This window comes from Pterocles gutturalis, unplaced genomic scaffold, assembly GCF_000699245.1.
Source record: "Pterocles gutturalis isolate BGI_N339 unplaced genomic scaffold, ASM69924v1 scaffold27918, whole genome shotgun sequence".
NCBI lineage: Eukaryota > Metazoa > Chordata > Aves > Pterocliformes > Pteroclidae > Pterocles > Pterocles gutturalis.
Genome location: NW_010121316.1, coordinates 384 through 26,864, shown reverse-complemented (window position 1 = coordinate 26,864; position 26,481 = coordinate 384). Strand labels below are relative to the sequence as shown.

General features: G+C 44.8%; 1 protein-coding gene across 1 annotated transcript; it reads right to left on the bottom strand.

The window, feature by feature from the left end:
- Positions 1-814: 814 nt before the first annotated feature.
- LOC104464488 (nuclear factor of activated T-cells, cytoplasmic 1-like) lies at positions 815-25,088 on the bottom strand (the record flags this gene model as incomplete). Its single annotated transcript, XM_010077208.1, has 5 exons — positions 815-1,020; positions 8,053-8,743; positions 22,689-22,821; positions 24,087-24,142; positions 25,001-25,088. Coding segments are annotated over 5 exons (1,174 nt in total), but the record flags the coding sequence as incomplete, so codon positions are not given.
- Between the last annotated feature and the right edge of the window lie 1,393 nt (positions 25,089-26,481).

Here is a 26,481-nt window from a genome sequence, read left to right as displayed (position 1 = left end):
ACCAAAGCAAACTCTTCCTTTGTCCTACCAGCAACTTCTTTTCCCCCAATTGCCAAGGAAAACTTTTAGAGAAAAATAAACCACAAAACCTTTACCATTTGAAACAGCAATGCCAACAGCCATGACTATGGAAATAGGAGAATGAATCAGGCATGGGAGCGAGAAGTGACTTCTTCCCCAGCTGACTGCACAGCCGCTGGCAGGGCTGCAGCGTGAGGCTGGCTCTCCGCCGGGAAGAAGGGGTGCACCGTGACTGCAGCTGAACACCTGACTCACAACGCTCAACGCAAAGGTGAGCATGCAGATGCACATCCAGCAAATGCTGGGTCTCCAACACTAAAAACACTCTCGAGTATCAAAACATGGCAAAGCACTGCCTGCGGATTTCTGCAGCTTTCCCACCACCTGGCCAGCCTTCTGCCCACTCCACCAGCGTCTGCCATCACTGCATGAATGTGCAGGTACTCAGGACTTCTCTGAAGGGACCAGACGCCTCCTTGAAAGCCTGGGTTCTTCACTGAAAGAGTGATGAGGCATTGGATCAGGCTGCCCAGGGCAGTGGTGGAGTCACCATCCCTGGAGGGGTTCAAGAAACGTGTGGATGTGGTGCTTGGGGACATGGGTTAGTGGGTTGGGTGGTGCTGGGTTGACGGTTGGACTTGATGATCCTTGAGGTCTTTTCCAACCTTAATGATTCTATGACCTCCCTGGATATCTAAGTGCTGATGTTAGAAGAAAGCAAAGTCCCCTGCTAGATTTCATGGCATACAGCAGCTAAGAGGCAGGCAGGTCTGCTCTGTGGGCAACTGCACACCTGGGACTGGAGAAAACCGGGAGTGATATGTACTCCAGTCGGCTGCTTTTCTGGGGCTTTCTTCTGGTGGGTCACCAGGGAGACCCGATCCAGCAAACCCGCTAGAAACAGCAACACCCCATCCCGTGGGTGCACGGTTTCGTGTAACGGGATACCCCTCCAGCCCAGACGTGCACGTCCACCCAAGGTCTGACTGCAACACATCACTCCGGTCCTCCCTTACTCGTCGCGTACAACCCAAGCCCCAAATGTTAACGACTCAGCATGTTTTATCACGGTAGCATGTACACTTTCAATCATCGTTAGAGGCGAGGAGGGTCCAGGCTCAGGCACCACGCCAGATTAAGTAAAACTTTCCATGAGGAAAGCTATTTGTTTTCTCCCAGAGCTGTGAGGCTTGGCCAAGAGGGAGGAAGGGAAAAGCTCGCCCAAGCCAGACTGAAGTGTAGACAGTGTTACTGGTCTTTGCAGACTACCTGCGTGTTGTTCTAATGACATCTGGACTACTGGAAATCACTGAGTGCACTCAGAAGTTTTCAAAGGCATAATTGTGGCAGCAGCAGACTAAACTTAATGCCTCGAGAGCCAATCGCTTTAATCATGGAGCTGAGATGTACGAAAAAGGATACATTTCAGCAAAAGAATAATTCTGTCTGCTATGGTTCCTGTTCAAATAAACTATATCACCAAACCACGCGCATTTGAAGAATATAGAGGAGTGAAAAAAAAGAACATATGGTTTAGAGGCAAAAAACTTTCATATATACTGTATAGGAGATATATGGACTTGTCAGACATCTAACAGTTCAACACTGTAAGCAATTCATGGGAATGACATTAGCAATAGCTCATATTACATCCAGGAGTTACAGCTTTTACTGCAAAAGTTATTTTTAAAAGAGCCATGTTTAAAATGAAATGGCTGGCAGGGCTGCAGCTTTCAGTAACACTTTACCTGTGGTTTTGCCACTTTTACATACTTATTGGGGGCTTAATGCTCCCAATTTACCTTTTCAGAGTCAAATAAAAGTCGCAATGACTGCATTCATTGGCACAGCGCTATAAAACTCACAGCTGTGCAAAGACAATCACAAGAACAAAAGCCTCCTTGTTTTAAAAAAGATGATGATGTGGTTCTGATACTTTCTGTTAGCCACATATCTAAACATCAGATACCTTCCCTTATGGCCTAGGTATTTTCATCTTACTACACAAAGATGTATAGATCCGACCAGGTCAGGTTCAGGATGGAGACCTTTATGAAAGCGTCTGTGTGGAGAGAAGGAGGCTGAATTAATATACAAAACTTCAGACAAGAGATCTGTCTTTCAGATATTGTTATTCCAGTTCTGGCTCCTACACAGGACTCGGGGTGTTCTGGAAAACAGTTTTTTCGACGGCGGGTGGAACCGTGGCCCCACTGCCAGCAATGGGAGCATGCTGCTGATTTCAACGTGGCTGGGATTGCAACTCAAAACGTTGAGATTAGAACCCAGGAAAAGCCTGAAGAAGCCAAGATCTTCTTCAGCTTCAGGACTCAAGCACACCTTGATTAAAGAATCCTCCAGGATGCTGCTTTGCTTTCAATTAAAAACAGCTTTTGTAAAGTTCTGTGCATTAATATAACAAATGGGATCACAGCACGTACAGTACACCTTGAAATCTGCTGAGAACATAAATAATGCATTTTTTCTTCTTGGTACCAATGTGTTTCCCCCTTGCTTTTTCAAAATAACTTCATTTTAATCTGTAATGAAAACTGCTTTCTTTGATGTTTCTAACGGCAGGAAATAATTTCACAACTGATTGTCATTCTGCTGCAGGTAAAAAAATGTAATAGCTTGTGGGAGTGCCAGTTAAAACCTGAAAAATGTTTCTTGGCATTAACACGCCTAATTAAACTCTCTCCATCCTGGTGAAATAAAATATTTGGAGCTCAGTTCTGTGTTCCACCCAGGCTACACTAGGTCCAGGAAACGGAAATGGGGATAAGGAAGGTGATTTCAAGTCACCTTTAGCATCTCCTGTTGTGAGCCTGGCCAGTTCCCAGCTGCCTGAACATCCTGAAAGCTGTGTGAACTTATACTCCGCCACCTCTGGCTTAGGGTTTCTTCAACCACCAAGAAAAGCAGTTAAAATTGGGAAAAAATTACCTGAGCTGCCCTGGTAAAGAGAAGAGAAGCAGGATTAGTTCCAGAGCAGGCTAGCACAGCTTTCGACCCAAGTCCTAGACAGAGGGTCGGAGAGAGGAGCACGTTTAAAAGTGAGATCTAAATCAGGCAAACTTCCACATCCCCTTGAGAGAACGACTGGCTCAATGGACCAGAAGAGTTCTCAGCAGCTTGTAGGTTCCCCAGACTGGCCATCTCTTCGGGCAAGGCTAATTCCACCTCACACCCCAAGGGCTGTACAGCACATCATGACTCATCGATCCCCGGATAAAATGTTTTCTCTGAAAAGCAATTACTCCCTGGACACTTGCTGAAGAGGTCCCTCAAACCTGCCTGCCTCAGGATTTTCCATGAGCTCCGCCACCCTCGTGCTCCACGCTACTCCTCGGGTAGATCTGAAAGGAGAATGTCACATAACCGCCGCTGTCCAGGGCAGGGGTGGCACATGCACCCAGAGCCAGCACCAGCCCTGGCGTGTTCTGCCAGCGTGCCCCCGTGCCCTGCAGGCTCCTGCAAGAGCTTCTGGCCTTTGCCAGAAGAGGGGCTCAGGAGACACCCCCTCACAAAAAAAAAAAAAAAAAAAAAAAAGTCTGTTTATACCCTGCCCAAGATTGCTATATGTATATTAGATGCATAACTCAAACCTCCCCAAAGTGGTAAACAAGCAACCAAAATTTTACCAGCCATAATATGGCATAACCAGTTAGATATTTTACTTGTCTGGTAGTCCCATAAGTATGTGAGATGTCTGCAAAGGGCCATGGGCTCCTGCAAAGGACCAAACCTAGGCACAAATGTCACATTTCAACCGCTTTTAATCAAATCTTGCTGTGAAAGCAGCAAAGTGAGTCAGCCATAATCTTTGTTATGAGGTTTAACTCAGAATCATTTGGACTGAGTGCTGGTACACACGCCAGATACCTTTCAGTACCAAAAGCACAGCCATAATATATCAGGTATCACTTTACAGAGGGAGTTTTAAATACGTTCTACATGTTGAATCATCTATTCACATACTGAAATGGACAGCATGTTTAATGAATAGCCCAGGTGGCTACTGTAGATTTTGATTTAAAACCAGATTGCCAAGACCAAAACTTATTTGCCAAAATGGAAGTCTCTCTGGGTGCTCCCTTTATATCACTTCAGCTGCCCACCATTACTGAAGCAGAAAAATGTCATCTACAGGATATATAGTTATACAAACTTACTGACTAGTTTTTTCCATCTATACTCTGCAGTATAGATGGTCTATATTTGGAGATACTCCAGACCAAAAGGAATTAATATTGTTTTGATCCCATAAGCTGAAACAAAAAAAAAAAAGTCTGTGTATACCTGGTCCAAGATTGCTATACGTATATTAGATACATAAATCAAATCTCCCCAAAGTGGTAAACAAGTAACCAAAATTTTACCAGATATAATCTGGCATAACCAGTTAGATATTTTATCTGTCTGGTAGTCCCAGTGAGACGTCTATACCACATGCTTCCTAAGCACCTTCAGGTAAAACTGGAGGTATTAAATACCTATAAGACACCATGAAGATACACTTTTTTAATGGCTTGAGAATTTAATTTTTAATGTCATTAAAGTATTTCATTACTTTTCAATTTCTTTAGGAATGAGGGGAAGAGTTGGTATACTTAGACTGGCAGGCAAGGAAAGCAGTCAAGTACATCTGATGTCCCTCTGTCTTTCCTGTTGTTCACAGGTGCAAAGATTGAAAAAGTACAAAAAAAAGTTTAAATCATGCTGTATGAAGGGATCTGAACTGAATCAGTGAGACAACAAATTATAAAGAGGTAGAGTAGCAATCTATTTAAAAGAAAAGTGTAACTGTCCTTACTCATGGGTCTGATTTGATATTCTGGGTTTCAGAATACTGAAATGTCACAAAATGTCATAAAGCACAGACATCCCACCCACTCCTCCAACAAGGAAAACACTTAAAGATGGACACGATACCAACAAGAAACAATGGTGATGGCTTAAAAGTTCCCATTCCAAAAAAATCAAGCACATGACAAATGAGTTGCTCCTATTCCGTATGAGCCACTCTGCAAAACCCATTTTCTCCTTTACTCCACAGTTATGGCCAGAGGTCTGAACGAAACGGCACCAGGCACAAAGGCACTGCATATGTGGAGTGCTTTGCCTTGCAGTGAACAGCACCTATCGGGAACACCAGGAGCAATTACTGGCGGTTTCCAGGTAGTCACCGTAGCGGCCAAACTGCCCTTTGAGACTGCAGGAGGCAGCCCAGATGGCATCCTTCTAGGTGACGATGAGGAGGGGATTTTTCACTACGACAGGATGAGCAGATTTGATAGTTGCTGGGGAGGATAACATGACACCAGATGTGGCTTTAAGTCACACTTACTCTAGCTGCTGCCACCCAGAGCAGTCCTGCTGCACTCCTTGACCCCCAGCAACAGGCTTCCTGCCCCTCTCGTGGGCTGGACCCAGCCATTGGACCTGGGGGATGTGGTTCCATGGGGTGACCCACTGGAAAACTACATGGGCTTGGCTATTTTTGGCAGGTCAATTTTCCGTTAGCTCGCTCTGCCACTCCATTATCAATGGATATGACTCAAAGGAAACAGCAAGAACATGTGGCTAAGGGCAAGATGGATGGAGGCCACCCTTCCCTTGGGAGCCTGCAGTTAGATCAGGTTGAGTGCAATGCTGCCTCCATGGAAGGCGTATAGCATAGACCTGAACGGGCTTCCAGGCTGGCTCACGACTTTGTGCTCCTGTGCTGTGTGTCTGAGACACGCCAGGGCTCTGCATGGTTTGAACAGAGGGTCTTGGCCAACACAACTCCCACAAGACATGCTTCCTGCCTTTAGCCCCTCTGCTGCATACTTTATCTCCTGGCTCCCCAAATACTGAAACAAATAAGAAGACAGTAGTAGTCCACTCCTGATTTCTACAAGGGCTTCATTTTGCCAACACAAAACACAGAGTGTATGACCTTTTTTTTCAGCCAGTGAGATAAGGCACAGAGAGGAAAGGGCAGCTCACGTGGGTTACGCTCCATCAGTATGACCCCTGAGACAACCCTAAGAATCAGTGTGGACTTCCTCTGGTTACCATTTCTGATTGCCACCCTTAGAGGGAACTGGTGGTGTTTACTTTTTCAGAACTACGTAAGTTAATTTTTTTACATTATATATTGTTACTATGACTGTTATGCCTATGAATTCTTTCTTGGTCTATAGTTCTTGTGGTCAGCTACAGAACGATTCTGAGAGCCTGCTGGATGCCAAAGGGAAGTATATCTGAATTTGGCTAGCTGAGGAGATCTTCAAAGTCAACTTTTAGTATCAGTGCAGATGTATACGGTAGCTTCTAGAATTACTTCTCATTCTCTGTCAGAGGACTGGTGTCTGTGTGTGTCCGGAGGAGGGGATGGAAAGGAGATGGGGTTAAAGACTAAACCACTCATGCTTTGTCACAGAGAATGAAAATTGCTGAAAAAACTAAAATCTCCCTCTCAGTCCATGTGGTAGCAAAGCTCCTCTGTTCCTCCAGGAGAAACCTGAAGTAGACATGGCTAAGGAGCTTCACCCTTCACCCCTGAGCCACAGTCCCACCTCTCCAGCAGAGACCAGCCAAAGGCAGCTCTCACAGTACTGTCAGAGCAGTGGCTGCTGGAGTTTGGAGAGGTAAGGCAGAAACAGTGCGCATTTCTTGTGCCTTTCTAGAAAGACAGCTATAGATTAGGTTCAGATTTTATCTGTATTCTTCTCCTTCCCTAGATAACTTCTGGTTTCTCTCAAAACCAAAATTTGGGCATGGCTTTTTGTTTCATTTTTGTGTGCATTTCATGTTTGGTTTGTTGAAATCTTGCTCCTTACAGCATAGATAAGTGGTACAAATGCACGCTATATGAAGAAAACCTTGTCACAAAAGATGTGTTGTGCAAAACTTCAGTGAACTGAAGTGAACTTCCTAATTAGGAAAATTTCCTTAGACCTGTCGATCATGTAACCAATAATAACTTCTGTTAAGGAAAACCATTTTCCTGGAGTTGAAAATCAAAAGGCTGCTACTCAAACTCCAAAACATTCATTTGTAATCCTAATTCAGGGAGTATCATGCTGTTTAAAATAGAATGACTAAATGTCCTTTTCTTAAAAACAGTGCAATGAATTGTCTTTAAATTCTCCCTGAAAGACAATCACATTCAGACATTCCTTGGCACCAATTACTTTCAATGCAGACATTTCAAAGGCATTTCTTCTTCAAATAACATGGTATGTTATATAAAGTTATGCAGCTATTGGAAGGGAACTCACATACTGCATTAAGGTAGGGTCCAGAATTCTACTGGGATACTTAGCAGCAAGTGCTAAATCACAGTTCAGTGGGGTCACATAATCAAATTCCAGATTACCCCTTTTATTATGTTCAACTAATAAATCTTTGGAAACTGGAGTCTGACAAGTTCATCACAGCATTTTAACTTTTCAATGGTGTGTATAGAATACATATACATACAGAATCTTACAAAAAAAAAAAAAAAAAAAAAAAGCGCAGCAGCAAGTCCACAATAAGAATGGAAAAAAATGTAGTCTTAATGTTAGATACCATTAGACTGACAAGTTACGTGGAAAGATGTGCCTCCATTTTTAATTTGAACCTTCTCAACTGAAGTGGAGCAGTTTATAATTTAGTTCCAGTGAACAGATTTGCACATCAGACGTTTCACTGCATTATGGACGGACAATGTTAAATATGTTTTCACTGCAGTTCCATAGGTCACTGGCATGGGTATAAGCCAAGACCATACGGTTAAGATTATTGCAACATAACTATCAGTCATGCAGCTAGCTCTACGGTAACCAATAGCATTTAATGCTTAGATAACATGGTTTCATTATCACAAACAAAATTAAAGAGCCCTTTCCCATATAGAGACAATCCAAGCAAAAGTCTGCACCATTCCACCAGGCTGTTAATTGAACTTTCTTCCACCAGGATTCAAAAGGAGGAGGGGGTTAAGGGAACTCACTGATAGAGCAACATGGTTGAAGGCAAACCTATGCTGTGGAAGACTTACCATCATCCAGGTACATCTGGTCCAATTCCTCAGGTTCTCGCTTGATCGTTACAGGAATAGGGGCCAAATTATGATTACTTTCCTCATGCAACTCTGGCAATGACAGTGGTTGGGTTGTTGGAGACTCATTTCTGTGAACCTTCGGCAGTTGCTGCTGCTGTTGACCCATTATGGATGAGTGAGTTGGACTGCAGGACTGCAAATAGGTTGGCTCTTGGGTAACAGATGGAACTGGAGAAGAGGGACTGTTGGGATAGAGTGTTTGTTGATAACCAAGGGGACAGCTACTGCTCAGATGTTGACTCACCTGCGGCTGCAGCATGATGTGAGATGATTGCTCGGGGGAGCTTGGGTGCACAACTATAGACCTTGGCACTTCCTGTATGGTGGGGACACCTCCAGCGGGCTGCGGAAGTCCGAGGTGACTGTGGCCCGGGTTGGGGATGCACTTGTAAGGAGAGGACGAAAGGTCGTGCAGCTTGGGGCTTGCATTGGGAGAGGGTGACATCACGGCGTTTCTCTGCTGACAGGAGGCAAAGCCAGCCACCAGGCACGAACCAGGATCAGGGGGCATCATGATCTGCTGGCCGTAGTATGGTTTAGAGAGAGGGCTTAAGCCTTGGTTCATTGGTCCACAGGTCTGAGCAGGCTCATAGTCATCTGTGGGTTCTGTTTTTATAATTGGAACTGTTAAAAGAAAAAAGTTTTAAATAAACATGAGTTGCGTATTGGTATGATCAAGTTGGCTTGTGGCTAGGATACCCTTTGCAAAACAAACAACGTCTTGAATAAGACTCTGTGTGTCTTTTGCCTAGTTCTCCCACCCTATAAAAAAAAAAATGAATGAGTCATCAGCACAAGAAAGTCGCAGCTGGTTCTAATATTGAAAAGGACTATTTTCTTTGGACTCTCCTCCAGCACTAATGTGCTATAAAAATCTATTTGCAAATAGCTGTGCTTCAGTGGAAGCTTTGGACCCAAGGGCTCCATGGATTTGTAGTAATCAAAGCAAGAATTTTAACTTGGATATACTACTGCATTTCTATGGCTACTGATGGCCCATTTGATAAATGTCTGCACATTCAGTAAACTGGAACATAATAAGGTAGAGATGAGGCTTTCAGCATTCAGTGAAAGTAAAATTGAAAAGATGTATGACAAACTACGTACAAGAAGTTTTCAATTACGAGGGTATTTTTGAAAGAGTAGGATTTGATTTATTCAGTTTTTACATGATTGTGTTTAATCTTACTAACCAGCCAATGGGTGTAAAATATGCAAGAAGCTGCATCCAGCTCTCAGTGACCCTTAGTCAGATACAAACTGCTAATGCCAGCTCCTAGCAAATGTTAACTCCCTCTCTGGCTACTAAGAAAAACGGACTCCTGTTCTAGACCTCTGCTTGCCTTACCCATTGTCCCAAAAGAGGCTCCAATTGAGCTGTCAAGCCATGTCTCTAAATACCACCAGCACATGGATGATGGTCTATGAACATCAACCCAGTCATGACAAACCTAGAGCTGCTTTCTCAAATCACAGAAGAGATCCTTCCTCAAATCAAAGTGTCTTCACATGGGCTTTCTCTCTCAAATCAGAAAGAGGTGCCTTTGCTGGTTCTCCTACAACATATGCAGTGCACAGCTAAAAGACACCCCCTTTCTCTATCAGGAAAACTATAAATAATAGGGCCAAGCTAGTCTGTAGTTGTATTTTTTCTAGCCAGATGCAACTCTATCCCATACAACAACTGAGTATGGATGCACAGCGGTTTTCCCTAAAAGAGATCCACATGAACAGTTGTCACTTGAAGGTGCTGTTGGAAACTTACGATGACACCAGAGAATATCTTTCAGAATATCAGAATAACCAACCTGTTGTGGCACAAAGTTATTAACGAAACATCTTTGCACAACTCAGCTCAGAGCACATGTGTGCTGTGTGTCTCTGACTGTATTTTTATTTGCATGTGTTTTACAAACACCCTTATACATTCTCCAGCCATTACTATGTCCGCATATGAGTCTTTTGAATCCCTCAAAACGCACGTGTACATATAAAACCTCTTTTTAACACTCACAAATTCTCCTGCTGGTGAATGCACTTCACTACCCTTGTTTTACAGTCCCCTAGCCTCTTGTTAACTTTGCTTCTTTTATGTTCTTTTGCATATAGATGCTCGCAACATTTGTTTCAAGATTTCTAGCACCCCTAGTAAAAACACGTCTATATATGTAACAGATGCACAGGTGCTGCTCAAGATGAATGTGCTAAGGATAACAGACCGCCATTGGATTCCTCATAATCTTATTTTCACCTGCTCATGCGCTGCACACTGGCTAGCAGGGCTACTAAAGCATTTGGTTGCAGAGAAGCAGATTCCAGGTTCGGTGACAGCTTTATAAAACCAGTATCACACCCTTTATGAAAACGCAAGACCAAAGAAACGCACCTAGATAAACATAGGAGCTCAGATATTGTAAGAAAATACCTTTAACAAGTTCCTGAGCTAGCAAATATTCTCACATGTTTTATATTACGTTCACGATACTAGCACTAAGCGCTGCACAGATGGAAATATGATGGTTGTTGAACACTGAATTTTCCCAATATATCACTGTTATAGAAACACCTGTGCTAAATAATTCCAACCTCAACCACTGGCAATTTGACTCCAATAAACCCCTGGAGTTGTCTGACTTGTTATAAGCTAAGGAAGGGTTATAGCCCTGGTGGCGGGCACACTGGAGGCTTGAAAGATGGCAGGTTCCTGACCTCAGGCTGATTTTTCATTGTAGCTCTTCTACAGCACATCTTTGCGGCTTGGTTTACCAGGCACTTCTTTGTCACTCCACTTTGAATTTTTTCTTTATAAAAGCAATGCCATTTGGAGGTCTGATTAGTGGCCATAATCTGTTTTGGGAACCTGTTTTCATATGCTGCAACACTGAAATACACCTGCCGCAAACCAACAGGCGATAACCAGTAAGCCCTACTCTGCACTGGGTGAAGGACTGGTGGGTGGGAGGGACTCTATTCCAGACGTGTTAGGCCAAAAACTCTCTTGGAGATGGTGACAGCAACCAAGGACACTCCTGGATGCCCATAAATTCATTGTTCAGAGGGAAAACGGAGACTGGTGTTGTTTATAGGAGCAGTCAGGGTAAGTCACAGCAGCTCGCTTGCTGATGGCAGGCTGGCAGCCGCAGAGGGAAACAAGGAGAAGGGATATGAGATGAAGTGGGACCTCCACATTATTTGATATCTGTTTACACTGTCCCCCTGAATTACTCTGACCTGACAGTTCTGAGCATCAGTTATTTCATGTAATGGGAAATAAATGGTCTTTAAATGGACAGATACTACCTGAACTTAGGCTTGATGTGTCCGAACGTGTTCAACTGAATTGTCTCCACTACCTTTTTTAATGTGCTTTTTCAACACAGTAAAAAAGTCTCCCCTTGCTAAACATCATATAATTTGTTTGTATGCTAATCCCATAGCTAGAATAGATATCACACTGAAAGACAGAAAAAATATTAATGCTGAAATGGTGAAGGGATTTGTATCTGATTTCCCAGTGCTTTGCCAATTGTATAGCCACCTAACACTGCGCAGAGCCAGCAGACGGAGCGTATACCAGGCTGGGGTGGCAGCCACTCACTCCGCTTTAAAGAAGTGTAAACGTCTTCACAGGGTACCAGTTTGGAGAAGGAAGCTCTGTGGGATTTTTTTTTTTCCCTGGAGAAACCATTACTAACGACCCAGATGATCTGGAATCAGACTTGCAAAGCTGAGCATGTCAGCAGAGACATAAGACATTAACACTTCCCTTTCTGGCTAGACCTCAACTTTTGTATTTTACATGTATACCTGTATTACTTGACTTGTGGAGGCCAGCTATATGGCAAATTGCTACATTACACCAGTTAACAGTTTATTTGTGACACTGTCCTGCATCTGTTTCTCCCCAGCCTATGTAACTTCACCAAATGGAGTATCAAAGGCCAAAACTCTGCCAGTGTTGGCATTTCCAAACTCAACTCAAATGAGCTGTGGGTCTGACCTCCTGGTGGTTCTGGAAATACTTCGAATGCGTCAAAAGTTGGTGTAAATCACCTTATATTCTTTCTTTAAAAGGGCAACCATTCACTTCCACTTTGCAAAGGGCTGCAGAGGGCCCAAGGCAGGAGCTGGGGCTATTTCACGCACACCTTCCAAAACCAGCGCAGGAACAGCCTGGACCTGTGCTCGCTGCCTACTCACCTGCATCACAGTGTCTACAGCACTACTCAAACAAGTTAAAAGACTTGCCCGTAATAAGGCTACCTGTTCCTAACATCCCCTACCCACTGTCTCACTGCCCTTTGGGGGGGCTGAGACCCTCGGCTGGGGCGAGCAGCTGCAGCTGGCTCAGAGCAGCTGAAGACACAAACTTTCCATGCCCACCTTCACCCTCTTCTCCCAGTGGGCTCCTCCAGAGCAGCAGGGCTGATCACCAGCCAGCTGGGGACTAGTTTCACTGCTTACCTATTGACACTCATTCGATTAACTGCAAATCTTTACAGGCTCGAGCTAGAAAAAGCGGTTTCATACTCAAACGCATCCCCTGTGGAGGCATGGCAAGGTAGCTGCCGTAACACACACCCATTCCCACCATCACTCGAATATTTCACACAGGGAGATGTGTCGTGATAGAGTACAGTCAATTTTCTCCAGATTAATATTTAACAGAGAACAGTATTAGCCTGACTCACTTTTATCTCAAATATTTCAAACCTTAGATGACTTGGTAAGAAGCTCCCAGCTGAAAGACACACCATCAGTCACACAGCAGGCCTGGACCAGCAAGTAACTGGAAAGCCCTACAGCTGCTCAGAACCTGCAAGCACTTTTAGCAGAAACCAGCCTATTTCTTCAATTCAGCACAGCCACATCAAATGGCAACAAGCATTCTGCCTCAAAGCTGCTCCATGGTGCTGAGATAACACTCAGTCCTGCAGACCCTCAGCTGGTTAGAATGAAAAACCGTGGCTGAAATTTGCTGTACACTGAGATTTGCCAATAATAAAGTGTAGCAATGAAGCCAGAATTTGTGAAATTGTGAACAGAAAAGATAATGCAGTATTTACTCAGCCTCGTACGTTACGTTACTCATTTAAGAGACCCTACTTTGACGAAGGATCGGGCCCTTGCCATAAAAAGAAAAATATGAATGCAAGTTTGGTTCGTACGGTGAATTTTAAACGTTTATTACTTCACAATGCATTAGCTTCTTTAAAATATGGGTATTGTGTTTTGAGCAACCTGGGCTAGTGGGAGGTGTCCCTGCCCATGGCAGGGGGGTTGGAACTGGATGATCTTTAAGGTCCCTCCCAACCCAAACCATTCTGTGATGCTATGATACTACCAGGTTGGGCGACAGAAGTTTAAATAGTCCTCAATTTTGAATATTAAAATATGACAGAGCTCACAGTTCTAAATTAGTCTGATAAGCAACTTAATCTGTGCTAACTGGTTTTCAGTGGTTCGATGATGCCTTCTTAGACTCTGGACTCATGTCATTATGTCATCTAATTTAATATTAAGTTCTGAGAACCACGCGTTGGCAGCAGCCCTGGCTATAAATCAAAGCTTCTTACTCAGAGAGACCAGGGTTATGACATCATACTGAGGCACCGGATGAAAGACAATGGTCCTTCTGTGTGGGTCTGAATCTGGGAGAAATATTTCAGCCAGTTCTGCAAGCCCATGTTTAAATGAAAGGCCTTTCTAGCAGGTAAAAAGTTAATATATCAAACCCTGAAAAAAAATAATAAATCATGGACATTCAGTAAAGGGAGTCAGAAAGTGCTTGAATATAAATTATATGTATTTTTGGACAATTCTAACAAGTCTGTTTGCTTTTACACTTTACCAATCCAGATGGGTTTTTAATCTTTTTTTGGGGGGCGTGCTATTAAAATACATGAACTGAGAAAATATAATCATATAAACTAAACAGATGTTTATCTTGATTAACATTAAACTAACAAATTCCCATTTCCATGTAGTATTATCAATGCAGACATTGACAGCACCACAATATATTTATTTTACCCTTAAGCTTGATTGAACCTATCAAACAAAACAGCAACCTTTCACAGTGCAGACTATGATGTAGTTCCCTGGCACCAGCACACAGATTTTGCTTAGCATATGAAAACCAAAACACTACTTTTTTCATCATGTGTACACACACATTTCTTCAACTTTTGGACAAAAAGTCTCGCAATTGGTAAGAATTTGGGATGAGACTTTCAACAAGGGGTTAGACGGCTGGATCTCTGTTAGTGAGCTAAACTTGGAAATGCCATTTGTGCCTTTGAAATCCTCCGGTCAGTCTGCAGTCAGGCGGCAGACCCTCCTGACCACAACCCAGACGTTCCTTCAGCAGATGCTGCACAAACCATCCCAACGGCTGCTCTGCTGCTGGCCAGCTGGAGACATGGTTAGGGACGCGGACACATCTCCATGTACAGCTCAGCCACTCTGCATTTGTGCAAGGACAAAATCCTGGCCACTGTGGCAGCACCGCCTGGACCCAGACGGCTTTAGTGGAGTGAGGACCTCACCCCGCGTTCTGGCTCTGAGGCATCTGGTGTTGGGGAGAGGCAATGGGCCGGTTGCCCTCAGAAATGATAATCCCCCTGTTTTTTGTTACCTGCCAACGTATCTGCAGTAGCGGCAATCTCAGTGACAAGGGATGGGCACTCAACCCCAGGGATCTCCTGAGACAGTCACCACAAGGGCCTTTTGCAGGCACTGTCCCTGAGCTGGATATTGCTCCCTAGGCACCAACTCAACCCAAACGTTTCTTAAAGGTCAAGCTACTATCAAGCCTTTGCTTTTCAGTTAATAAAACCAGGGCACGGTTACTCCGAAACAAAGGTTGCCCCACGTTATCAAGAAGCTGTAGGCAGCCCATGTGCGATCGCAGCCTTTATCTGCGCAAGCATCTGCACTCACTAACGCTCTCCTGCTGGTACACTGTTACCACTGCTGCTCGTTGGGAGGACTGCCTCTAACACAGGCCTGCCTGCCTGCCCTCTTTGGGTTGATGTGTGTATATTTTTATGGGATCAGATGCATATGTAGAGTTTTTTACAAGAATAGCCTCCAGGGAGATGGACGCCTTGCGCATCCATCTCAGCCTATAATCTCGGACAGTGCCATTATCTGATTAGAAAAGTGCTTTCCAGCTAACTCATTTACTAAATGCTTTTCAACAGCTGTTAAACTATTAGGTTATTCAATGCCTATTTATGAGACAGAGGATTATATATGGTAGCTTGGTGCAGACACTGCCAAACGGGGTGGGGAGGATGGAAGGCAGGTGGAAAGCATTTGGGTTGTGTTAGTACAGAAAATACGCATCAGCTTTCTTTCAAGAGAAAAGGGGAAATTCTTAAAAGGTACCATTAATTTTCCCTCATAACACCTTATTTAATCCTACAATGCTGAAAAGGACAAATCACGTCCCATGGTACGCCTGCTTGGGCTGCTCTGCTCCGGCTCCCAGGGTGCAGCACCCTGCTCCACCGCTGCCTTGAGCTGGAGGCTGAACTGTGCCCAACGCCCAGGCTGCCACGGCTTTCTACGCCATTCCTGTCAGATGTGTCAAAATTCGCTGGGGTGAGGTCTTTTTTGACGATGGGGCACAACATTACAGCACCAGCACTGACATTACTCCTGCTCTCCTGACAAGGGGGGGAGAATAGGGAAGCGGGAGGGGACCCTGAGGCAGGGGTCCTGCAAGGCAGCAGTGTAGGTGCGGTCCTGCGGGAAGCTCTGACATGGTCTTTGTCTTCAGAGATGGATGCAGTGCCTCCCACAGCCAGGAAAACACTTCCTCACCCACGCACCTCACCCCCAGCAGCTACCACCACCACATCCCCTTTAGGCTCAATCACTGGGTTAGATTAATTATGGTGATCAGCCGCTCGAGCAGAACAAAAATAAGCATCTCCTGTAATCCAGCCCATGTAATTCTAGACCCCATTCTCCCTCACACAAGTTTTACCTTTTGGCTTTTAAGCTAATCGGAAGATCCTAAAGCCCCGTGCTTGCTAATGTACAGATGTGAAATCACTGAGAAATAAGGGAGGGAGAGGGGTTCAGTGACTGGAACTACAGGCTGGGTTCTGTTGTCTGAAAGGGAATATCTGAAGAGGGAGGTACTGCCAAAAGACAACTTTATGCACCGGGAGTTAACTATTGCGGGTGACCACTGCTCCTGCAACGGAGCCTGCAGGTCGGGCTCCCATACAGTGCTTGTCCAGGGACATCACACCTGCGAAAGGAAAGGTGATACTCCTCTTGGCCCTTCCAGATGAAGACGGAGCACCGCACAGCGAGGCAGAGTTTCGCCTCCAACGATCGAGACCAGGTTGGATGCAGCTGGCTAGGCTCTGGCCGGTGGCTGAAATAGGATGTCACCTGGACAAAGCTCTAGTGGAGACCAAGCAACCAGGAGCAGAAGCACCTGATGGCGTAACGCTGGAGAGCACAATGTGTGTCTCCTCTGCTCCGCCGCAGACCAGGAGTGGCTGCTGGAAGGGAGCGGAGGGGCTGATGCGCCCAGAAATGATGGATTTTGTCATCCTCTTAAATGGAAACACGACTCTGACAAAATCTCGCCTGCTTTTTCGTACTCTGTTAAATGTCAAAAGTAATGATCAGCCACCCAGCTGCCACAATAGAATAAACTCTAACAGCACATTGTGGAAAAATAAGCAACAATGATTCATATTTTCACCTAAAATAAAAAAAAAAAAAAAAAAATCCCCTGGGGCCAACCTTTCCCCCACCCCGTCCCTCCTGTTGCCCTGCCCTGATCCGCAGCCCGGCTGCATCCTGGGCTGGATGGAAACACTTCCAGCAGGTCCAAGGTTTCAGGCTGGGTTGTGCCTGGGCATGATGTGCTCCTCCTGACTTCCATGCCCCTTCCTCCAGCTCCCCAGGCTGACTGCAAGGTGCCACCAAGAATTGGGCACCACTTCCCCAACTGCCCCCAAATTGCAGACATGGCTAGGTTAATAATTTTGCTGGCCTCCAGCATGAAAATGAAACAAATACGCAAGAGGTGAGAGGTGTCAGGGGATGATCAGCAAAAGCCATGCTCTGTGTCACATTAGAGCCGCAATGCTTTGCATCCTCATTTTATTTTTTTCGGCTAAGGCGGAGGATGTCGCCTTTTAACTCAGAGAGTGAGCTGGGGGCGGAAGAGTCGAGGTGAAACAGAGGCATGGCTGCTCCGTGCAATCACTAGAAAACTGCTGATTGTACTCATCTGTAAGGTGGGTGGGAGATAATTTTAGAGCAGGGGCAGGAAGCTAGGGGGTTGCTGACAGCCATGCGTGGTGAGCACAGCTCACCCTTTTCAGAAGCACACTGAGAACTTGCTTCCCCTCTGCACCGCTGGGCTGCGAACAACAGTACTGAGGCACAGCTTGTCATGGAATCACAGAGAGGTTTGGTTGGAAGGGACCTCAAAGACCATCCAGTGCCACCCCCTGCCATGGGCAGGGACACCTCCCACCAGCCCAGGTTGCCCAAAGCCTCATCCAGCCTGGCCTTGAACCCCTCCAGGGATGGGGCATCCACAGCTTCTCTGGGCAGCCTGGGCCACTGTTCCAGCCACCACAGGCAGGCTCTCAGCGCAGCTCTGTCCCCAACAAGCCACTTGCCTATGTGGCCGGGTTTTCAGAGAAGCTCAGCACCCTGGGGCTTGTGCAGGTGACGGCAGGGAGGCGAAGAACCTGCAGCAAGGCTGGCTCTGCGAGGGTAGGTTGTGCACTTGGAAATCTGGCCCTAGGAGTGGAGAAATGGATCTCCAAATAAAAGTTGTCCAGCAGATCAACACTATTTGAATAAATACTAGAAGTAGTGAAACGATTTTTTAATAATGTTTTGACAATTGAGAAGCCTGACATAAACAGAAACGGAAAATACTTCATCATCAACTCTTCACAACAGCGTTATTTTTCATTCCAGTAAAAGAAACGCATCAACTTTCCTTTTTCCATCTTATTAAATATTTCCTAGACAAACTTGCCTGTCTTTGCTTAGTCAAATATCACTACTTGTCTAAATAAAATTCAAAGAAAAACTTTTCTATGTTCACCACTCTTGATATATTCACTAGACAACAGAAATCACAGAGAGCACTCACTCCTATCTGTGAAAAATAAGTTCTTGAACACATTTCCTCTATTTTGATGTACCTACTTAAAAGAAATTTGAATAAACAGATATCTAACCCCCATCATTCAGTGTGTTGCTTAAAGTCTTCTGAGCTGGAGATCTCCTTCAGCCTTCTTAGCAGATGAAAGCACAGGATTTGGAACCACAGCACACATCTGACTGCTTGTGTGCTTCTTCAGCCTCTTCAGGTTAGTTTCTACCTCAAATGCTGCTGCCTACATCTAGTGAGCTCAGAAGGCTATTCCTCCTGTTTGAAATGCACACCTAGGCCAATGGCATAATAAATTCATAGAAGCAAAATGATAAGCAGTCATAAACAGAAATGAAAACCAAACGTTTTTCTAGAGGGTAGGGTTCGCAAACGCAGGGTTTCACCAATACTTTTCCAAAATGTTCTGCTGCAGAGCACACCTGCACAGAGCTGCAGTGGTGGAGGGACTTTAAAAGCTGAATATCCAAGCGTCTGCTCATTCTGCTTTGCTCAGACTCCTGGCTGTAGCATCCAGTCCTGTGCCTTCCTCTTCACACTCTGATGGGATGTGGCAATGCAAAACATATTAGTACTTACCGTAGGAGCTGCAGGAATTCACCTGTGCCAGAACAGTACGGAAGCTACTTATGTTTCTGTTCCAGGCATGCCTGGGGAGGAGTCTCAAGAGCCTACAGCCTGCGGGCTCCAGGACAAAAATGATATGCAATTGCTTAACGATGTAGATAGAATATTGAAGCAATACTAAAAATAAATGTCATTACAGTAATTTCTGTACAATATAGGCTAAAACAGGATTCGGGGGTTGCTCAAATTCAGCAGAACAGTAAATCAAAATTTAAATTAAAAGTGGATTATGAGTCCTTAGGTTTATGGTCTGTCCCAAGGCAAAGCCTTAAGCAAGCCCGTTTTCCAGACCCTGTCTCTCATTTGTGAAGCCTCTACTTTCTGTTTTGTTTTGTTATTTAAACTTTTAATTTACAGAGCAGTAAGATTTTCATTTTTACAGCATTGTTCTTCTTTCTGAAGCAGGAACTTGTCTTCACCAAGTAAGTCCCTGCTCTGCAAAACACTTGAGCTAACACAGAGGAAAAGTACAATCCTGCCATATCTCTGCAGCACAGGAGAAGCCTTACGGTGGTGAAACCGTTAACACCCTGCTGGAGAGGACAGCTTCTGCTGGCTGCAAGTCACAGAGCCGTACTCCATGGAGATGCTATAGGACCATCCACAGGAGGTGGGATGAGTGAGGCCACGTGTCCCTGGATCCACTGGCTGTTTTCCCCTAGGGAATGAGGAGAAACAGGAGCTACAGGAAAAAAACCAACCCTATTGCTCTGCAGTCGGGATGGGAACCGCACCATGAGCCCATGGCTCTCCCGCTGATTGCACCGTCTGCGCGTGCCCAGGTCCAGCCCAGAAGCGTGGCCAGTGGGCTCACACAATATTGAGGCTTTAGTCCACGTGCAGCATTTTGCTTCGGCACAGTCCAGTTGAGCTGTAAAATAATGTGCGTCATGCAGCTTTTAGAAGATCCCTCATGCACAGAAATACCTGGAAAATTATGGTAGGCACTGAAATGTTAGTTTTTTGACTAGTCTTAAAGCAGAGAAGGAGAAGAAGCTTACAGGATACCATCTGATTTGTGCAAAATCGCATCTGAAGACTTGATGATCACTCTGACATTTGCTTGTCAAAAACCTACACCCTCTATGTTCATGGGATTTACAAGAGACAAAGTGTTACCTGGACCAGAACAGTGCTTATCTCCTTCACTTTTTTTTTACCCTTATCACACAGTGATTGTTGCCTCAACTATTTTCTTCTTCATGAGCTAAACTTCGGTTTTCTACAATGTCTTGAAACATTAAAATAAAGTTGTGACTGAAATAAAACAAAGCGGGACATTCTAAAATGCCTCCTAGAAGTACACCAGCAAGAGATGACTGATTCAGTCATTGTACATGGTTTCTGAATACATAGCCAAGGTGATTGCATCTATCTTTGAAAGGTGCGACGGAAACAACCACCAGCAATTAAGGGCAAAACCTTACAGCTGCAACACAGGCATAATAACAACATACTACACTATTAATTCTGATGATTGTAGAAGCACATTCACTCTTACCACTGTTATGAGAGAGTTTGCAAAGAACGTAAGATGTTTTTCAATTACCTACATGCACACGTACATATATATTAAGAGAACATGAGCGGAGAACCAAATAAGAATGGGGGAAGGCATATTTACTATTCAATACCTGCTTCCCTTTCCCCTACTCAGGTGTTATATTTTTTCTTTCAGGTTTCCCTAGACTGGATCAAAAAGATTTCACTGGAATTTAAATCAGTACAGCAGACCAAACAAGATTCCCAGTGTTTTCAACCATTACCATAATTAAAGATGTCTTTGCAGAATAACTCCTGGGCTGCTTGTCTGCTGTCTGTCACTTGGTAGCTATTCCCATCACTTCCCATCAAATGAAACATCAAATGTTTCACACTCAGAATGGTGGTAGCATAACCTTAACCCTAACCCTAACCTTAACCCTAATCCTAACTTTGCAGCAGTGAATACTATTCCCATGGTTTAGAATAAAATGGTAAAAAAAAGGCCTGTGCGAAGGCTGGAGAGGAAAGACGCTGCTCAACAAGCAGCAGTGAACAACAAGCATGCATTCGAAATACTTGTGATGGGAACTTGAGTGGCACAGCAACACCTGTTGGCCTCTCCAACAAAGTTTTGTTGCTGAAAAGTGTTGTGCAAGAGAATAACAACTCTTTTTCTTTCTAATTGAAGAGATTAACAATCTTTAAATACACACAGACATACCCACTGGGGATGAGGTTTGCATCAGTAAGCTGGCTCAGTGAAGCACGGCTACGCAGCACATACGCCATCAGCAGTCCGTTGCCCATGTCAGGTTTCCTGTGCTTTTATTCTACATGAAAGTCCTGATAAAAGTCTGGAGTGCATGCAAGCCAACTGGGTGAAATTCCAAATGTGTATGTTACGGGATTTCACCTGCAAAAAGTTGGCAGGACTCTTCAAGTCATGTGACATGGCTCAAGTATTGCTTTGTGGGAATTTCCCTCAGAAGGACTATTTCACTTGGAAAGTCAACAAAAAAGCATGAACCTCATCATTTTTCTAATTCCTCTTCCTTCCAAAACAACAACAAAACAAACACCCTTTCTTCCTACTTTCCCCCAAAAAGTGTACTCAGAAAAAGAGCCATTTCGTATTTAAAAAAACAAATCTAAACCTAATTGCTGTTAAAATCATACAAGCCTGCCTGGAATTCAGTTAGCATGAGTACTTTGTTGTCACTTCACAGCCACCGATATAAGCTTCCGAAATAAACTGGCACCCATCTTTCTGAACACTTCCTATACATGAAGTATTTTATACGGAGTACTCTGATCTCCACCCACATTGTGCTTTTCATTGCTCCCCAGGATCACCATTTTCACATGGCACAAGAGAGAGGGGTTGCAGGATAACTGGATCCCCACACCACCTCCAGCTCAGAGCCCAGCACGTGTACAATGCTGTGGTGTGAATTCCAATGCAATCACAGAATCATTAAGGTTGGAAAAGACCTCAAGGATCATCAAGTCCAACCGTCAACCCAACACCACTCAACCCACTAACCCATGTCCCGAAGCAACACATCCACACGTTTCTTGACCCCCTCCAGGGATGGTGACTCCACCACTGCCCTGGGCAGCCTGTTCCAATGCTTGATCACTCTTTCAGTGAAGAAATTTTTTCTAATATCCAGCCTAAACCTCCCCTGGCACAACTTGAGGCTGTTTCCTCTTGTCCCATCACTTGTTACTATAGAGCAGAGCCCAGCACCCCCCTCACTGCACCCTCCTTTCAGGCAGTTGTAGAGAGTGATGAGGTCTCCTCTCAGCCTCCTCCTCTCCAGACTAAACACCCCCAGCTCCCTCAGCCGCTCGTCGTCAGCCCTGTGCTCCAGACCCTTCCCCAGCTTCGTTGCCCTTCTCTGGACCGCAATGTACCCTCTGGGGCCACAAAGTCACACCAAGGGTTGACAGCAACCTATCACAGAGCTCAGCACACTCACAATTTGTGGCTACACTTGTGAGTGTGTGCTGGGGCTCTTCAGCTCCCAAAAGCAGAAAAAGTCCTTGTTCCAACAGGTCCCTGCCACCAATACAAAAGAAAATCATCTGCAGGGAAGGAAGGTCTCTTGCATGGGCAGCAGAGAGAAAGGCAGCCCTCCTGGTTTGACTCTCACCCTCATTTCACAGCACCAGGTGTACCTCCAAATTACTCAGGTTAGTAAAGAATTATTAGAGCCATGTATCCTTGTAAGTAGTCAACATAATCTCTCATTTTTACTAGCAGAGATAAGGAATATATTTTGTTACCAGTAGCTGGAAGATAGGTGAAAAGCTGGTACTGGCTTCTCTTTCTCTTTCCATTGCAGACATAGAAGTTGACCTGAACAGGGCTGGTAATTCTCTGATTGCGGAAAGGTGGTATCTCAACCACCAACGAGTTCTGCAAAAGCAACAAATCAGAAAGTCAAGGCACAACTCACATGTTAACCCTGAGAAGGAGGCTCACAAGGAGGAGGAATACACTCTCGCAGGGGAACTGCTGGTCTTCGTGGGTAGGGATGGTCTCCTGCCACCCCCAGGGTCCTCCATGCCAGGGACTCCAGAAGTAGGGAAATAAGATTTTAGCATGGCTCAGGTCTTCATAGAATCACTAGTCTTCCCCTCTTCCCTTTGGAAAGCAAATACGATACTGCATATGGACAAGGCTCTACCTCTCCTGCCTCTGACAAGAATCTGGGACCATAATCAAATTGTGGTCTCGAACTCAGCAGGAGAAAGCACAACCACTGGGCTGGCAGGTCATCCCCAGCCTACCTCACCCTTACACAACTTCCTTTGAAAGGGAAATTAGGGCAGGCATGTGATTATTCAAATTTTTCCACTTTCTACTGGGAAATGTTTTTTTCATATAACAACTCGTGAAGTTTTAAGCATGCTAGTTTCTGTGGATGGGAGATCCTGCAAGAACATCTAGTCCTACAGGAAGAAGGGATGGAGAGAGCGTAGATGATCTTCCACTGTCAGGAACCAAATGCTCCAGCATGGGGCTAAGGAACAACTCAGCCGCTTACACTGATGTTACAGCTGCAACATCAGCTTTCACAAACCTGCTATGACCTCCCTCGGCACTTTTTGAAAGAATAAAAGGGCATGCTTGTCTTAGCATCTGGACTGCATTCAGCTGAGGTCTTTAAACTGTTTGCCTGCATGTCTGCAGCAGGTTCGCAGCTAACACACTGTTACACATTCCTGCAGAAGTGGAACAGTGGCCATATTTGCCACTTATAGTCATGGCTGAGGGAGCCACGCTTCTCCAACCATAGGGCTGATCTCCTGTGAGAGGAGTCACATTGCTTCTGCCGACGGTAGACAAAAGCCAAGGAAAATGATCAGAAATAGCTTTGGGAGCAGAGGGAAGAACTGACCCAGCAAGACAGAAGATGAACAGACAGGGCTGGCCCATCCTGGACAATGAAAAAATATTTTCCAAATGGTGTCTCCTACTTTTGGGATAGCTTCCAGTGAAGGCTTTTTACCCCATGCTCCCATTAAAGAAAGATTTCCAGGAGGGGAGGCCTAAGTACTTGTTCTGTTTCAGTGGGGAGACACATTGCCAAAGCCTTGGAAATCCCTCTTTAGTAACAGTGCTGGAGAAGGCAATATATATTTTTCATTTTGATGTTAAAATATTTAAGGCAGACTTACTGGCTTGCACATTTCTTTGTCGGTTTTGGCTTCCATTTCCCACACATGGTGACCATCTAAAAGACAAAAAGAAAAAGATATCTAGTTCCGTCCTTTTTTCCTATCCCAAGCATACAAAATAATGACTTCTGCAAAAAAAATCTCTTTGAAAGGGCACTGCATATGTGAAAACCAGCTTTCCAAATGCACTGGCAAGCATTGCCCAAGGAGTAGGCTATTGGGGTAGCCCGCGCCAGGAGTCCACCGAGCTTTTTTGAAGGGGGGAGCCACAATCCGGAGTGCAGGATACTGCAATGGGGGAAAGCCACCCAGAGTTTATTCTGCCACTAGTGTGGACAAGATATGGAACTGTTCTACTCCTTCATTTCCCAAACTTTCAGACAAAAATACCGCTCCCTACGAGGCCTTTTGATCACTACCTGTGCAGTACGTCATATTCAACATTAATACAAAACAAAACAAGTAGTATTAAGGGAGCTCCTCAGCCATGCAGTATTTGATTTGAATACACTCCTAGTCTGGCTTGTCATAATTCTGCTTCTCGGACCAAAAGGCAAGGCCATAGACTGGGGAACATAGCTTTTGACTCCATTCTGAAGTTGATTTAGCTCAGCTACAGTGGTCCCACCCACAGTTTTCTGGAGCTGCTTCTAGCGGTCCTTCTAATCCGCCGTATTTCCGTTTTCAAGCAAACATAGATTTAAGCTACAGCTATCGCTTTTTCTGAGGGCCCGTCTTTTGGAACAAATCGGTTTTGTCTGGTCATTTTTCCTGTGCCTCACTGATAGAGAAGTCACCGGTCAATAACAGGTCCTTTTTTCTTCCTTGCAGCTTCAAAACTCAACAGCAAGGGAACTCAAAAAAATAATACAAAACCTAGGCTTTCCACTCTGCAGGCCTAGAAAAACACCAACGTGTCCGAAAGGCCACAAGCAGACCGCTGTCCAAGTTGGGCAGCGGGGACACTTGCCGCTTCATGAGTCCCACCATTGTCAGATGTTGCTGGAATGAAAGGGAAAGTGAGACTTTATGTCATCCCTTTTGTATATTTACTGCAGCATCGGGACATGCAAATGCAAATATTTGCTATTTTGAACTTCATCACAGAGACGCGGGCCTGCCTTAGAAAAACAGCTCTCGGCAAGGTGGAAGAGTGAATGCACTTTTTCTTCTCCCTTTGCTTTCATGGCCGGGATGGAGGTGACACATTTAGAACTGCCTGATTTATTACAAATGTCTGTAAATAATATTTTTGTGTACAGCTGTCCTGCTGCGAAAGGAATGCTGCCGAGGGACTAGCCCTGGCGATCGTTTTAATGTCCAAAACCCCTTTCTTTTTCATGTGTGGAAAGAAGTGCAACGTGAAAGCTGCGGCACAAACAGCGCAGTGGATTTGGCAGGTCCTTCTGTAGGAAACAATTAGCAGATCTGCCCTTAGTTTCTTCCTACAGTTTAAATGGTGACGCTGGAAGAGGAATCCCTTTAATGGGTACTGCCACGTTCGGCTGTGGGGAGAGAAGGAGCAGCCAGACCCTGCCGCGTCTCCTTAACGATGCCTTCTGAGCGCGCCAGGACTGAAGCAGACTTCTCAGGAGGACTGGCAATCACTTCACAATTTCTCCAACAGATGCTTCCCCCCCCAACCCCCCCGAGCTGTCAGGAGAAAAACCCCGGCCGAAATTCAGCAAGCCAGGACACATCCCTTGTCTGGGAGCAGCCCCCTCCCCAGAGAGCCCCCGTAGCCCTCTCTTCCCCCTCCTCCCAACTAATGCGATCAGTTGTAAAAGTAACACAGCACTGACGCTATCACACATTTTGCAAAGTCTAGGAACTTCTGCTTTCTAAGGGGTTTGTTGGAGGTTTTCTTTTAAAAAAAATCTACAGACGTCCAGACTAGTAGTTAACATGTGTTCAATTTGCCTTTGTAAATGGATTACCAGAAGTTCAGGTTTTTTGCTATATTTAATTTCTGCTTTGCAAGACGAATGATCTGATTCAGGTTTCTGGTTTTTATTTCCTGCCGATACTTCAGTAAAATTCAAAACGACTCCATCTCTAGCTAATCTCTCAATTACTTCACGCAGCACTGCCTTTATGCACTTTTGAAATTTTTATGATGACAAAGAGAGTTTGTTCAGAAATATTTTAAATGCTGTAATCTAAACGATTAGGAAAATAAAAATCCAGAGCCGTGGCTCGTCTTTGGAAGCTAATAAGAACAATATGGGTTTCACTCCAAGAAAACTCCCTTGAGACTGTCCAGACCATCACAGCTCAGCGACTGAGGGGAAGGGGAAGAGAGGGAAGAAGTAGGGAATAGACAACTCATTAACAGCCAGTGACATTTCATTTAACAAAAACACAGGGAGGAAAAGTTGTTATGAAGCAGAGACAA